General features: G+C 38.8%; 1 protein-coding gene across 6 annotated transcripts in view; it reads left to right on the top strand.

Annotated features, from left to right (window-relative positions):
* inf2 (inverted formin 2) overlaps positions 1-14,046 on the top strand; it is a 44,074-nt gene extending 30,028 nt beyond the window's left edge. For 4 of the 6 annotated variants that reach the window (XM_017476146.3, XM_053682867.1, XM_017476145.3 and 1 more), the window contains 11 exons: positions 151-251; positions 1,068-1,138; positions 1,272-1,379; positions 2,189-2,259; positions 2,409-2,529; positions 3,298-3,462; positions 3,657-3,759; positions 5,739-5,882; positions 8,199-8,999; positions 9,372-9,428; positions 12,807-12,945. In XM_017476146.3, coding sequence (XP_017331635.1) covers positions 151-251; positions 1,068-1,138; positions 1,272-1,379; positions 2,189-2,259; positions 2,409-2,529; positions 3,298-3,462; positions 3,657-3,759; positions 5,739-5,882; positions 8,199-8,999; positions 9,372-9,427 — 1,741 coding nt within the window. In that variant the 3' untranslated portion in view covers position 9,428; positions 12,807-12,945. Of the gene's footprint in view, positions 1-150; positions 252-1,067; positions 1,139-1,271; positions 1,380-2,188; positions 2,260-2,408; positions 2,530-3,297; positions 3,463-3,656; positions 3,760-5,738; positions 5,883-8,198; positions 9,000-9,371; positions 9,429-12,806 lie in introns of those variants that run through there. The other 2 variants (XM_017476148.3, XM_053682869.1) reach the window with 2 other exon arrangements.
* The last annotated feature ends 2,837 nt before the right edge of the window (positions 14,047-16,883 follow it).

Genomic DNA, 16,883 nt, shown 5'->3' on the forward strand with positions numbered 1-16,883 from the left:
ATATAATTATTATTTTTTAAGTCTGTTAATGGTGACCCTTAGATTTGCCTCGCTTGTTTTCCTGCCCACGCATTACCTCTCTCTCTCTCTCTCTCTCTCTCTCTCTCACCCTCTCTCTCTCTCTCTCTCTCTCTCTCTCTCTCTCTCTAGCTATCAGCTGAGGATTGATTGCATGCTGTTGTGTGAGGAGACTGCGTCTGTATTGGAGATTCTGAAACCCAAAGCACAGCTGGTGGAGGAGGCTTGTGAGAGTGAGTATAATTCTAAACATATACCATTTTATTCATCTAATTTCATGTTAAGAGTGCAGTTATTCTCTATAAGTAAATCTAATTTTACAGTGGGCTTTCAAAGGGTTTTCTCCATTGTATTTTGATAGATCTGAGTTGGTCAGTATAATGATTATCTGCCACACTCGGCTTAGTCTCACTTGCGCAAGAGCGTGTTCACAGTCTGCACTGTGAAAGAAAGTACATTCTTGGACAAAGTAAAGTAAATTTTAACAGTGTTGTTGATGCAAAGGCACAGACATATGGAGGTGCTTGTTCAGTTCACTAAATATTAGTTTAAATGCTCTCACTTTACGGGGAGCGGCACTGTTTGACCAATTTTGTAGAATATTTTATGGGATAAGTCACACCTAAAGATAACGTTTGTGTAATGTCATCCATATCATTATGGCATACTTTTTAAAACTCCCTTACGTCAATATATTGACTTAACAGTATCATTACACTCTTTGTGACACATTATTTTGTGTTAGTAGACAAGACATATGCAATAAGCTGTTTATTAAATGGCTCCATCTGTCAAATGTACACCTTAGGCATATCCTGTTACTCATGCCTGGGTGGTTCCTCTGCAAACAGCAGTACCATCATAAAATCACGTCTATAAATGTTGACACATGACTTAACTACAATTGTGGATATTTGTAGTATGTTGTGATCTTGTAAACGAAGTCTAGTCTATATAGCATTACGCTGTATAGTGTTACTCTAGTACAAATGTAGTCCTAGCGTTTGAGATTGTTCTGAGGAGCTTTTGGTATATGTCGCCCCCTGTAGGTCTCAGAGCTAGCACACTGCTGCCCAGTTTCTGCAGGTTAATCCTTCGAGTAGGAAACTTCCTCAACTATGTAAGTACATTTACCAAAAGCTGTAAGTCCAGTAACATAATTAAAGTGAAATGACAAATGCAACTGAATTATAAGTAAATTTGGATCGTAAGATCATAAGATGTATAAACAGCTGTAATGTTTTCTTTTCCAGGGAAGTCATACAGGAAATGCTGAAGGATTCAAGATTAGCTCCTTGCTGAAGCTGACAGAAACCAAAGCCAACAAGGGCCGTATCACTCTGTTGCACCACATCCTCGAGGTACTGTAAAGTGACGCGTCCGAGTTGGGAGAATTCGGACTATGAGTAACTCATACAAGCAGAATTGTTTTAATTGAGGAACGCTGAGGCACTTCGATGTACAGTGGTGCTTGAAAGTTTGCGAACTTATAAACATCTCTAAATTCTTGTATGGAATCATGAATGGAATATTTCAATGTAGAATAATTACTCCAACCAAAGACTACTACCATCACAGTTACTTACAGTGGTACTTGAAAGTTTGTTAGAGTTTTCTATATTTCTGCATGAATATGACCTAAAACATCATCAGATGTTCACACATGTCCTAAGAGTAGATAAATAGAAGTAAACAAATGAGACAAAAATATTATACTTGGTCATTTATTTATTGAGGAAAATGATCCAATATTACATAAGTGAGTATGTGAACCTTTGTTTTCAATATCTGGGGTCACCTCATTATGCAGCCATAACTGCAACTAAAAGTTTCCGGTAACTATGGATCAGTCCTGTACATCGGCTTGGAGGAATTTAAGCCTATTCATCAGTACAGAACAGTCTCGTTTGATTAATTGGGTTCTCTTTATCAACTTTTAGGACTTGTGTGAAAATCTGATGATGGTTAAGGTCATATTTATGCAGATATATAGAAAATTCTAACAAACTTTCAAGTACCACTGTAAGTAACTGTGATGGTAGTAGGCTTTGGTTGGAGTAATTATTCTACATTGAAATATTCCATTCATGATTCCATACAAGAATTTAGAGATGTTTATATGGTGAATTTTTTTTAAAAAGCAGAGGAAAACCCCTATCTGTTCTTCCAGGAAGCCGAGTTGAATCACCCTGAGCTTCTGAACCTCCCTGACGAAATTGAAAGCTGTGAAAAGGCAGCAGGGTGAATACACTGCCAACCTTCTATTTATTTCAGTGTGGTTTTGCTGAGCGAGATCATGAGTAATTTCCTGGTCTGTATGATTAAATGCAACATCAGCGTAGTCTCTATTGTGAACGTACTGTTTTTGATCTGATCTGCTTCTGTCCCAGAATAAACCTAGATTGCATTCAGGCTGAGGCAAGTGCACTGTCCAAGCGTTTAAGGGACACCGAGAAAAAAGTCTTGTCATCAGTTCAAGATGTTCAAGATCAGTTTTTAAGTATTATCAAGGTGAGTAGAATATTGTATAATGAATGCATTTATATTAAGGGATTTATTTTGTCCTTTAATCACACACAGTCGTATTAGCTATTGTAATGGATCTTTCAGTGATCCCACCCGCCTCTTTGCTTGTACCCTACTGTTGATTGGAGGTGTTCCTTAAAGGAAAACTCCACACTGAAGCACGTTAAATATGTGTTTATGTCGAAATATGTGATGTGTATTGGTCGGTGCTGTATTTTCATGATTCCTGCGAAGTTACAATGGCGTTTAATATGAGAATAAGTTTTGCTGATCTGAAACAAAGGTGATAACTGTCAGTTTCCATTGTGAGCTCCTAAAAATTAAAGCTCAAGATCTTCTTTTCCACTTCACTATTTTCCAGTGGCATTCGTTGTCATATTAATGAGAAATCCAGAATAAAATTCATGGAGACAGCCCACTCCAGAATGCAATGAAGCTTTATGATGTACTTGCGCTGAATTTTATAGTAGAGACTCTGCTCGGCTGGTTGGCGATCAGCGGGATGAAAGCATGATGGCGGTATTAGCATGCATGTCTTCAGCATCCCACTGGCACGATCAGCAGGGAGTTGAATGGCATTTTGGGCAATGTTGTAAGCCATTAAGGGAAAATATGTTCATGAAATAAGTTTAAACTTCAAAAGTCAACTCAATTTTACAAATTCAGTTTTGGTAACGTGGTTCAGGTATGTTCCACATAGGCATTTCTACAAAGCATAGAGCTTTTCATGGGGTTCTTGCCACATATCTGTAGGAGAACCTTCGGGCATGTAAAGGTTTGGAGGATTGCTTTGCGGACATTGAGAAGAAGAAAGGAGATCTGGCTCAGTACCTGTGTGAAGATGCTGCTCAGCTGTCACTAGAGGAGCTCTTTAGCACCATTAAGATCTTCCGTGGGCTTTTCCTCAAAGCATTAAAGGTAATCTCTTTGGACTGTTCGTAATCTAATCTGATCATTAAAAGATTTATGAGTGAAAACTATTTAAATCATGTATAACCTTCCTAGTTGCTGCTATCTTGGGATTGTTGTATACTGTTGCACATGTGACTGAAAATAGCCTGCTCTCTTCTCTGATACTGACCTTCTGTTGGTCCTGTTTGTTTCTGCTGTAGGAGAACAAGATCCGTAAGGAGCAAGCTGCCAAGGCAGAGAAGAGGAAAAAGCAGCTGGCAGAGGAGGAGTCCAAGCGACAGAAAGGAGAGAACGGCAAGATCAGTAAGTACATGCTAAACCCGTCTCGCGTCTGGCAGGACTTCCCCTCTGTTTGACCTTTGATTCTGATAATATGGTTTTCAGAGTCCTGAACAGGAATTCTTACTTACTGCTCAGTTCCATTCTCCAATGCATGAACTGATTAATTTAAACACATTTTGCAGATATATATTGAACATTTTATTGTTCAAAAATTATATTGTGTGTTTGTGTGTGGGAAAGGGAAAATATATATAAAATAAAAATTGTGTGTGTATAGTCATGTGAAATCATTGGCGTTTTTGGCATATTTGGACAAACAAACATTTGATCATCTTTGAGACCGTTCCTGGTAATAAAGTTTATACTTGAACAAAACCACAAGGAAAAAGCTTTTTCAATCATTTATTCAACAGAAATATCAATAGTGAGATTCTTCTGTGGAAAAAGTAAAAACACCCTTGACCTCGGAAGCTAGTATTGCCCCCTTTAGCAGAAATAACTTCCTGTAGGCGTTTTGCATAATTGTCCACCTTGCTGGAATTTTGGACCACTCGTCCATGCAATATTCTTTCAGTTGGAAGATGTTTGAGGGTTTTCTTGCATGTATGGCCCGTTTCAAATCCCCCCACAACATTTCAATGGGATTCAAATCCAGGCTTTGACTAGGCCATTCCATAACCCTCATTTCTTCTTTATGAGCTATTCCTTATTGGATTTGCTAGTGTGCTTAGGATTATTATCCTGTTGAAAAGCCCACTTTCGGTTCAACTTAAACGTCCGGACAGATGGCCTCAAATTATCTTAAAGCACTCTTTGATATGATGCAGAATTCATAGATGAATCAATGAATGCAAGCTGTCCAATCCCTGAGGCAGTGAAGTAACCCCAAACCATAACATTTCCACCACCATGCTTCATAGTTGGCATAACATGCCACTCCTGAAAAGCTATATTTTGATTCTATCTTTTGATTCGTCTGTCCAGAGCACATTATTTCCAAAGGTCTTATTTCAAAGTCTTGCAAAGGCTTTTTCCTGGCACGCTTTCCATGCAGGTCAAAATCTCTGATTATAGATGCATGCGCTTTGATACCAACAGTTGCCAGACTTACTAGCAAATCCTGTGATGAAATGTTTGGGTTCTTGGAGACTTCACTTTGCATCAGACGGTCTGCTCTTGAGCTGAATTTGCTATGACGGCCAGTCCTGGACAACCAATCGTTTGAAATCTGTGCCATTTGTAGATGATTTTCCGCATAGTGGAATGATTCATTTCAAATAATTTAGAGAGATTTTTAAATCCCTTGCCAGACTCATAGGCATCCACAACCTTTAGATCTTGTCCTGACGACACCACACACCTCAATAGCAAAGGGAACACCAGACACTAGATATGAGGGGGTATAAATAACAGGTTCCATCTGCACTTACAGAGCAGGTTCTAATCATGGCACCTAATCCTGAACACCTGATTCTAATGTTATGGATTTGAAGGTGTGATTAAATGTACTTACTTTTTCCATGTGACCTTTTTTTTTTGTTAATTTAAATCACTACATTAAATTACTACAAAATGTTAATTTATGTGTCATTTGATGGTGTATCAATTTTATTAATAGGCACGGTTTCAAAGAGGATCAAATGTTTGCTTGTCCAAATACTTCAAAAAAGCTAACAATTTCCATGGGGTGTACTTATTTTTTCACATGACTATATATAGCTACCTAGTTGTTATCACATGAATCATTGCCAACCAGGTTTAGTTTAACATCATGTCTTCCATCTTACTTGTTTTGAATTAGGCTTTTTATCATGCTTTTAATTTGCTATTGTGATTTGTTATATACTCATTTGCTACACTTTTAGCTCACTTTTAATGTTGGAGTGGCTTTGCAAAAAAAAAAAAAAAAAAAAACGTGTTAAGAAAATATCATCCCAATAAAGCAAGCTTGACCTAACTGCAGTTTGATTCCAGTCTATATCTGTGTGTTATTTTTGCAGTTAGAAGAGGAGGTGTGCCTCAGGAGGATGGCTGCATCATTGACAACCTGCTAGCTGACATCAGAAAAGGTTTCCAGCTTAGAAAGACCAGGCCCAGGTGCGAAACGGAAAGTGCCCCCTCTAGTGAAATGCATAGGGACACCGGTAAGGACAAGACAACTCGGGCATCTCCGCAACGGCTCCAGTCCAAATGCCTGAAATCACTTTCCCTTTTCATCTCCTCTACTTCATGATCACTGTTAATGACTGGCAGTGATTGTACCAACCTGTACAGTTTGTTTTTCCCCCCCCATGATGAAAGGAGATAAAGAGTGAAAAGGTATTCAGGCCCTTGGTCATGGAGTATTAGCATTTGGCGTCACTCGCAACCTTCTACCCAACCAATAGCCTGCAGTTGCTTCTTCATCTCCCTGCTTTTCATTGGTGGCTTACAGCACATACAGCTGCTCTTGGTACACCAATGTTAACTGCTGTGCTCACATATTAACCATTCAGTGATAATTTGAGAGAATTAATGACATGCTGTCAATCAACTATTACTACTTATCCCCAAGAGGATGGAATTAATAAGTGCAATGTGTCTGTCACAATTATATAAATAATTTATACAAATTACATGATTTACACAAATATTGTTTTAATATGGTTTGTATATTAAAGGAGTTGTATCATGATTTTTTAATGTTTTTTCCTTTTGTTTTGGTGTGTAATGTATCTTTTTGTGCATGTATAAGATCTGCAGTCACAAAGCTCATTGTATCCCCCAAAGGGATTTATTTTATCTAACAGAACACTGCTCCAGACCTGCCCAAAACGCGTTGTTCGGAGTCCAGATATTACTTCTGCAAACGGCTACGTCACTACGTGAACTATTTGCATAATCTCGCCCAAAAACAGGTGCAAAGAAAGAAGGCGATGCTTCAGTGAGTTCAGGCACTATGTCATGGAGACACTGCGTGTTTCTGTGCAAAAGAAAAACCGCTTTGTTTGGCCTCACGCAAACTGACGAAACTAGGAATCAGTGGTTACTGTTTATTTATAATGCCGTTCCTGAGCATTACAACCCAAATGTTTGCTTGTGCACAGCTTCCGGAACCTGGGCGAGTACAAAGCAGGCTATACACGAAGGCTATTCCTGAAAAAACGGGGCAATTCCCACTTTGCTTGGACAATCTTGCGCTTCTGAATCAGAACCTGTAAGAGTGTTTGATTATTTTATGAAATATCTGCTACTGACCGTTCAAATGCAGCATTTTGTGTTGTGGACCAAAGGCTCAGTTGTAGACCTCTGCTAACGTGCTATCTAAAGTTTGCGAAGTTGCCTTAGTTTTGTAAGTGTTTGTTTGTATGTTGGTGATCTGACCGAGACGTTGATTGTAGCTGCTGTTGTGATTGTATCTGGAAACGGTTTATATCAATCGAATCACAAGAATCTTAGCTTTCCAAACATATTGCGTGAGTACCTATGTACACACAGAAGCTGTGTATGTAGCATAGTTTTGCACTGAACAATGCGCTGACCCAACGGCAGGGCGTCAGAATTTACATTGTATCTGAAAGGTGAGAGCTACAAAATAAAACTTACTACTATGAAACGTTCTGGTCAAGTTGCGTTCTCAAAGTGGGTTCCGCTTTATCATCCACATTTTCTGAATCGGATTCTGGCTCGAACTGATACGGTAAAACTGACATGTTGCTTAGAAGCTCAGAATTGCTTTAGAAGCCTTGGAGGCTGACGCTAACCCAAGGGGTGTTACATTTCCAACACACACTTGAGGTTTTTGGCCAATCACAACACATCAGGTCAGCTGGCCAATCAGAGCACTCTGGGCTTTTCAGAAGGAGGAGCTTTGGAGAAACCGGAGTGTTTCAGGCAGCCTGGGAATAGAGGTACTGTAATAATGTACAGTATGTGACACATTATGTGTTTTTTTTTAACATTAAAGCATGTTAACCTATTCTATTACACCCAATAACCAAAATAATGACCATTTTTAAAAACGTTTAAAAATCATATGACCCCTTTTAAGACTTATTTTTATTGTGTGTCTTGTTTGTCTCATGCCTGGGCATCTTTATTAGTCAATAACTCCATTCAAGCCTCCTTGTTATATCTATAGCCTACCTGTGTCTCATTTCCCAATACAGTGTTGGGGTGATTGACAACATGCCATTAAAGTCATAAAAAAAAAATACTGTTGGTTTCCTTAATGGTATGAGATGTTTTTTGGAACTTGAAGCAAATGAATGCCAAGATATTAAAAATGCAAAGCACTGAGCTAGCACTAACCACATCTGACCAAACACTAATAACGGACAGAAAAACTAACCACAGACAGAATAATCTTGCATGCAGAAATTTGCACATGCCTGCTGCTTTATTTATATTCAGCCCAAAGGAAATGTCAACTATACTATTCTTTCATCTTAATCAACTTTCTTCTCGCTCTCATTCTTTAGCACAAAGTGTCAAATGTGCAGAAAGAGAAGTCACGTCAGGTGTACCTCAAGACCCCCCTCCTCCTCAGCCAAAGGAAACAAATCTCGAAGGTCCAGTCAGCGCTTCCTCCACCAACCCCAGAGGAGAAAGAGCAGCCACAGCAACTGGTAATGAAGTTCCACTCGCACATCAAGAGACCCAATCAGGCCTCTCCACCGAACGCACAGTGTCTAACCATACAGCTACACCGCTCAAGCCTTCCGCACAGCTTCCTCCAGTTCAGGATTGCTTAAAAGATAACGTAGAAACTCCTCTTCCAACTGAAATCCTTAGTGAGAAAAACTCTTCCACAGAGACTCCACTGACAGAAAAGACCTCTGTGGACACACGATTCTCTACAGTGCCTCCATCTACTGTGAACCCATCTGCAGCAACAGATGGCACACAACAAAACTGTAACTCTAATAACAGCCAAGTCAAAGACGACCAAGCTTTTACTGATACCACACTCAAAAACGTGACCAATATCAACTCTGGTGCTCATACTGACTCGCATGTGGAAGTACACGGCATGGTCAGTGATGAAATGGTGCCAGAAAGCCAAGACCAGAATGCAAAGAAACGCTCAAGCACAACTCCGGTAGACTCTAGCCGCGCCACAGAGTCATCTCTTGCTGGTAACAGTAATACAGAGATGCTGGGTGAGCCTGATGCACCTGACGGAGCAGGTGCTGTGGATGGGTCTGCCCCCTCAAATCCTCCCGCCTCTCGGCCGAAATCACATAAGCTCATCCAAGGAAGGAAAAAAAGCAATAAAGAAGGTAACTGGTGCATTTTTGTGTGTGTATTTGTATGTATGTGTATGTATGTGTGTGTGCGTGCTGTCTGAGATTAAAAGTGTACATCACAATGTTAATATGTAGTTTTACAAAATAGTACAACTAGTTTGGAGTGCAAAAACTACAGAGGATTCGCCTATTTTTATTGGATTTTTTTCCCCTTAATTTTTTAAAGTTTTGTTTTCTTAACATTGGTGAAACCAGTGCCAGTTTTAGTTTTTGCTTGTTATTTTATTAAAGTCACTTATAGATTAAATGAAACTATTTAGTCCTGATCCGCTGGTGTTTATCGGGACACAAATAAATGTCATTCAGACCTTTAGTGTGTCTCTCTCTCTCTTTGCCACTGTTAAGCTGAGGGTAACAGCGAAGGAGACAGTAAGCATAAAAAGACCTGTGTGTTGCAATAAGGTAGGTCACATCATTGGATGTGTTAACTAACCGGGCTCAAAGAGATGAGCGTCCAACCCCGTCTACTATAACCAAATCCACGTGTTTTAACATAATTGTCCTACTTCATTAACCTTCTGTTGTGTCCTGTGGAAATAAGGGTAATCAAATATTTCTAACCTTGTCAAAGCCTCTCTGGACCTTTGCCTGCTGATAGCCGAGGGAGCTGCTACACAATTGCATTATTAAATCAAATCTGGTCTAACATTACAATTATAACTAGTAATTGTCTGATAACTATAGTGCCCTCCACGAATATTGGCACCCTTGGTAAATATGAGTAAAGAAGGCTGTGAAAAATTGTCTTTATTGTTTAACCTTTTGTTAAATAAAAAAAAAAGTCACAAAAATACTCTGCTCTCATGGATATCAAACTAGAAGATTGATATTATTATTATTATTAATAATAATAATAATAATAATAATAATAATAATAATAATAATAATAATTAAAAAATGGTACACCTGGGTGATCAGGACAGGAAATTGTTCACTATGACTTCCTGTTTCACAGGGATATAAATATGAGGTAACATAAGCCAAATTCAATTCAATTTTATTTGTATAGTGCTTTTTTACAATAGACATTGTCTCAAACCAGCTTTATAGAATATTTAAACAAGGTATACAGATATTAAAAGTGTGAATTTATCCCCATCGAGCAAGCCGGTGGCGACGGTGGCAATGGAAAAACTCCCTAAGATGTTAAGAGGAAGAAACCTTGAGAGGAACCAGACTCCGAAGGGAACCCATCCTCATCTGGGTAACAACAGATAGTGTGAAAAAGTTCATTATGGATTTATATGGAGTCTGTTTGGTCTTAGAAGCAGCCGTAGTCCCAGCAATCTGGAATTGGAGTAGATGAGCGCTCCATCCAGAGGTAGGACATCCAAAACTGATCAGGCAGGTCCTGAGAACAGAAAGGATCAGGATCGCTAGTATCTCCATAAAATCGTGTGTGGCTTGACAGAAGGAGAGAGGGAGAGAAAAGATTATTAGGGCTTTGCTTACCGTAACAGAAAGTAGTCATGGTAGGCTTGACAAATACATTTTAAGCCTAGACTTAAACACTGAGACTGTGTCTGAGTCCCGAACACTAATTGGAAGACTGTTCCATAATTGTGGGGCTCTATAAGGGAAAGCTCTTCCCCCTGCTGTAGCCTTCGCTATTTGAGGTACCAACAAATAGCCTGCACCTTTTGATCTAAGTAGGCGTGGTGGATCATAGAAAACCAAAAGGTCGCTTAGATACAAATTCCATTAGTCATTCATAACAATGCGTAAGACTAAGAAATACGACTGTGATGTGCGGCAAAAAGTTGTTGAGCTTCACAAAATGGGAAGTGGCTATAAGAAAATAGCACAAGCAATAGAGCTGCACCAACTAATCGATAATAATCGATTATGAAAATCACTGTCAATGAATCTCGTTCTCGATTAGTTGGTCTGCGCTGCACGGGGTACGTTTACTCACTGTGAGTTCTGTTCCGAAAACACGCTTTATTTACAGAGAGTAAATAATAAAGTCCTATCCCAAATGACGTCCTGTACACTTACAGCATACACTGTGTACTCTACCGTCTAGTGTGTGGATTTTAGAAAGGTAATATCTCAAATATATCACTAGCATTTTTTACTAACCGGAAGTATAAGCCGCTTCCTAGTCGACGGTACGTGACATCATACGCACGCTAGCATTAGCAGATACCCAGAATCACCGACAATGACTTTCTTCAGTTTACTGTTTGTCAACGGTACCTTTTATTCCCAACCTGACCTCAGTCATGCATTATTTTTATGGCTGCTAAATTAATAATATATATTCTGGTGTGTGTGAGTGTGTATTGGGTTCTTTTCAGTCTTATATAATTGGACAAACAATTGTTGAAAAGTTTTAGTCTGAAGTTTATATTTGTAACTTTCAGTTTGTGTATTTTATTTTAAATAAGCAAAAATAAATGGTACTGAAAGTTTGCCCCCCCCCCCAGAAAATAATATTCGGAGAAAAGAATCGGCCGATTATGAAAATAATCGTTAGTTGCAACCCTCATATGAAATAACTAGGAAGTTCCAGTCAAGAAATGTTATGAATCAGCCTGGAATTGGACGTGTCTATATTGTCTCAACGCACTGTGGAGGATGGTTCGAGTGGCCAAAAAATCTCCAAGGATCACAGCTGGAGAATTGCAGAAGTTAGTTGCATCTTGGGGTCAGAAAGTCTCCAAAACTACAATCCGAAGTCACCTACATCACCACAAGTTGTTTGGAAGGGTTCCAATAAAAAAGCCTCTACTCTCATTCAAAAACAAACTCAAGCGTCTTCAGTTTCCAGACACTACTGGAACTTTAAATGGGATTGGGTTCTGTGGTCAGATGAAACCAAAATGGAGCTTTTTGGCAATAAACACCAGAGGTGATTTTGGCACACATAGAGAGGTAGCCATATGGAAAAGTACCTCATGCCCACAGTTAAATGTGGTGGTGGCTCTTTAATGTTTTGGGGCAGTTTTTCTGTCAGAGGACCTGCACATTTTGTTAGGATACATGGCATCATGGACTCTATTAAATATCAACAGATATTAAATGAAAACATGACTTCCTCTGCCAGAAAGCTTAAAAGGGCCATGATTGGATCTTCCAGCAGGACAATGATCCAAAACATACATCAAAATCAACACAAAAATTATTTACTGACCACAAAATCAAGGTCCTGTCATGGCCATCCCAGTTTTTAATAAACCTGTGTTGTGTATGCAATTGTTTTGATATCCATTAGAGAAGAGTATTTTTGTGAATTTTGTTTTAACAAAGGGTCAAAAGGTTAGACAATAAAGACAATTTTTCCCAGCTTTTTTGCTCATATTTACCAAAGGTGCCAATATTATTGGAGGGCACTGCATACTAACATTTTATCAAACTCTTCTATTATATCGCTTTTGGAAATGAACTAATTTACCTATTCAACAACTAAATTCTGTTTTTTGTCTTTGGCAATACCTTATATCCAACTAATAATGGAATGCAATCTATTGTCTCACCAGGTGATGGGTAAATTAAGATATGATTTTAGTATTTATAATAACAATAATAACAAAAACAACAACTTCAGCTTATGTGTATGTCCGAAAAACCAAAAATTGGTCATACCAATTATGGTATTATTACATTTTACCTGAATCATATAACTGCTTTTGCATGTTTTGTTTCAACTGAATAACAAGACTTAAATCCCTCGATTTGTGTACATTCTAATCAAAGGATTGAAATTAAATGGATTTGGAATGGCTGCTCATTTATTTCTTTGTTTCTTTTTTTTTTTTTTTTTTTTTACCATTGCAGGGAGAACCAGGAAAGGGAAACCACGAGGGAAGCGATGAAGCTTTAATTGTATAGCTGTATCCATGATCAACTTTTAAAGCTCCCTTTAACTGCTCGCACACTCGACACTCAGAAACCAAGGGCTGAGCACTCGGAACAGAATCAAAACTTCCGTGTGGACCACGTGCTGATGTTTTAAGGAAGAAAAAGCATTATTTTTGGAAAAAGCTTACTTTTGCCCTTTAGAATGTGGCCAAATATTTAATTAGTTTGTGCACTATATTATGATAAGCCAAATCTTTGTTTACATATAGATATATATCTGGGAGCAATGGACAGAAAGAAAAAAAAAAAAAATGTGTGTATATTGGAATTATGAGTTTACCAGTAATAGTTTAAGATGGCCCAGTGTTACAGATTTGAATCAGAAAAATGCTGTAAGATTTTAGGTCGATGGAATTTCATATGTTGCTGGTAAATATTGCAAGTTAAATAACCCTTTCAAGATCTAATTATCAGAGTGAATGTATAGTATCTGTTAAAGAGAACAAAGTATTCTATCATGTGGTTTGTTATAGCAATATAAGCATCTCTAAGAGCCCAAAATAAGTGTAATTAATGTGGGCTTTGGAGTAAATGAGGTTGGCAGCTTCACCTTATATCCCTTTTAATCTTGTGCAAACCTGTCTGGAAAACTGGTCCCTATATTATATTTGGCTGTCTTAGTAATAATATAAATGTTATATTTAAAACTGGATACTTAGTGTAGTGTATGATGTAACGTAAGAAAAAAAATATTTAGTTAATTTCTATCTGTTGCACAGTGGTTGTTGAAATAAATACAGCAGATGATGTATGCTGTGGTTGGTGTAATTTACATAAACTCTTCTGGATGGACTCTTAATATAACCAACTAACAGTCAACATAGGACAACATAAGCTCTAGCACTGGTTTTGTATTTGCTTATTTCTGAATAATGCCAAAAGACAGTGGCTCAACATTTTACAATGTGCTTTTAATGGATTTCTTAAAAGCACACTGCCAAAGCACAACAGGAATTCAACACTCAATGCTTCTACTGAGGAAGAAATAACTGTTAATTAAATTTTAGATTATTCTCTGAGGTGTGATTAGTTGTGTATTGTCTTTCACATTACTATACTTTCAATAAATACATTTTCCTAACAAACTCATATCAAATGTAAATAACTCCTGGGACACCATTATTCTATCAGCATTTTGATAAAGCTGTCATCTGTGTGTTCAGTTCTTTGTGTTCATTATACTGTAGCTAATGATTGATGGCTTCATAATAAATGAGACATAAGAGCTGATGCACTGAACATTTAGCAGGGCGAGTCATAAGAATTAGAGTAAGGTATGTAAATGTGGTTTTCTGAATGCTGTATAATTGCCAGAGGTCGCATATAACACCTGAATTACCCTGTGTGTGCATGTGCATAGGTCACATAGTGATATGTGACTCTTTCTTCACAATAAATACTGCTGTTGTACAACAATCGTTTCTTAGAAACTTACTGAACCGGTCCAGGTGACAGTTATATGGGGTTCATAGAACCACAGTTACATAAATAACCAGCATTGTTTCATTTCTAAAACTGCATTGAAGGGTGCTCAGAGATGATTGCCACCTTGCACCACTGGGAGGGGCAATGGTAACCTTTTAAAACTTGGAGAAGGTGCATGGTGACACCCAGGTAGCAGCAGCAATGACTTTCTTTAGCAGTACACCTCCAAATAAAGCCCATCAGGAGGAGAGACTGTGGTATATTCCAATGGGACCTGGGCATCCACCTCATCTATAGAGGACAACTTATTGCTGAAGTGATTACAAGTGACCGTTTTCAAATACAAGTCAGTTTCCTGCCCAGTCTCATAAGGGGGATCTTTAGGAATTCCAGCATAAGAGGGAGGTTTCACACAGGGCTCCTAGCAGGCTTGTGAATGGAGGTGCACTTTGAAAGATTGTCCACTTTAGAAAGGCAATCCACAAGATCTAGCTGGTGAGATGTACAACATCTGCAGAAAATTTTTCACTTAAGGACCTAAATACCCTGTGCACTCATAGGTGTTTCCTGTATTGATAGTTGACAGTCCTCGGCTGGCTATTCTGTCTGAGTAAACAAATCTGCAGGCATAGCCTCTGTTACCTAGCTCCTACATCCTGTACAAAGTGTGAAGAATCAGTGGTAGAGGAGGAAAGGCATGCACTAGCTGAGAGGGCCAGTTGTGAGCCAGAGCATACTGTGCCAGGGGGAACCACAACTGGCAAGTAGTTGACTTGGCACTTTCAAAGACGTCTATGTACAGCTAGATACATTTCTATGTCTACCACCAAGAAGTAGATACCATTCCCCTTTGCTTTGCACCATTGCAAAGCCCTAGCAGATACATTGTGAGGCCTGTTATGGTTAGGCCCACCTGATGAGATTCTGTCCAATATGAAAAAAGCCACTCACCTTCATGACACTTTGATGACTGATATTATTTCAGAGGGGTATTGCCTTCAACTCGCTAGTTGATGTATCTTACACCAGGGGGCTACTTGTCCATAGTACCCTTGTGGCACCACACAACCCTCCAGATCTTTGGTAATTACAGAACCTCTCTCCAGTGGGGAATAACGCCCAACCAGACTCATTGTGCTAGAATTGCCCTGCACTGCCAGTGGGCTAGTTATTGGGCTCCCTCTCCTGAGACAAGAACATGTTTCAATCTGTGGTGTTTAGGTTCCTGTTACAGGCTCGCAATCCATCTGGGGGATGTCTGCAGTGATTGCAAACCTAGGGTAATTATTGATGTGGCTGCGATCATCGGTCCAAGCATGACTGATGCTCATTGGCAAGTGTAATAATGTATACTGTATGCTAGAGTGGCTTGAATTATTAACTGAGTCTAGCTTCATGCTGCTTAACGGTGTTATTTGCTTTGGGATTAGAGAACTCTTGTCTGAGATAAGAATGACCCCGAATGCTGCAATGGAAGAACGCATGGTGGATATTTTCTAGATGGCCTGCTCCTTAGTGAGAGCACAGAGGAGCCAGTCATCCAAATATGGCAATATCTTGAAGCCACTGGCCATCTGTATGCACCTTCCAAATGATAGGACTTTGAATTGGAATGGCTGAATTTGGAAGGAAAAACAGCAATAAGAAAATAAATGTAAGCATTGCATGGATGTGAACAAGTCCCGTGGCTGCATGTGGCTGAACAGCATCTGCCATTCATAGCATATTAAATGGATAGGATGATTTTATAAGTGAGTTTAGGGGTCAGGTGAATTAAATTACGGTTGGAACTAAACACTCAAGGTTGATAGATTACCATGACCAGACTTAGGTACTTGGGAACTGGACGTGGACATCAGAGGACTTCTTGCAGTGCTTATCAGTTGTCACCAGACTTGGTTCAGATTAATCTCTCAGCCAGGATTCAAGTCTGACGTTCAAGTGAGCGTGTGTCAGCACTGGCATTAGTCAGTGCAGTCAGTGTCCGAGTCAGACACCATTCTATAGACACTCAGTGCTAAGGCAGTGAGGGACTGATAAAATGTGATATGATAAACAGTAAACAATTGATACACCTCAATGTGCACCTACAGTGGATATAAAAAAGTCTACACACCCCTGTTAAAATGGCAGGTTTTTATTATGTAAAAAAAAAAAAAAAAAAAAAAAAACGAAACCATACAAATGTTCACTAATGTAAGGTAAGTAGCATTAATTGCCTTTGTAAAAGTATTAGCTAATGCAAATGAATAATAAGACTAGTTGACATAATGTGCGAATAACTATTGTAGTAAATTGTGAATAGTTCCTATTACAATTTTTAAGTCACATTAATTAATAGCTATTATGCGCTTAATAATTATGTAAATAATGTATGTAAATATTTATTTATTTATTATGTAAATAATAAGATCATTGGTCATTCAGGGCAGTGATGGTGGCTTGACGGTTAAGGCTCTGAGTTACTGATTGGAAGGTCAGGGGTTCAAGCTAGCACTGTTCGGCCCTTGTACAAGGCCCTTAACCCTCTCTGCTCCAGGAGTGCTGTATCATGTGCTCTGACCCCAA

This window comes from Ictalurus punctatus, chromosome 9 (assembly GCF_001660625.3).
Source record: "Ictalurus punctatus breed USDA103 chromosome 9, Coco_2.0, whole genome shotgun sequence".
NCBI classification, from domain to species: Eukaryota; Metazoa; Chordata; class Actinopteri; order Siluriformes; family Ictaluridae; genus Ictalurus; species Ictalurus punctatus.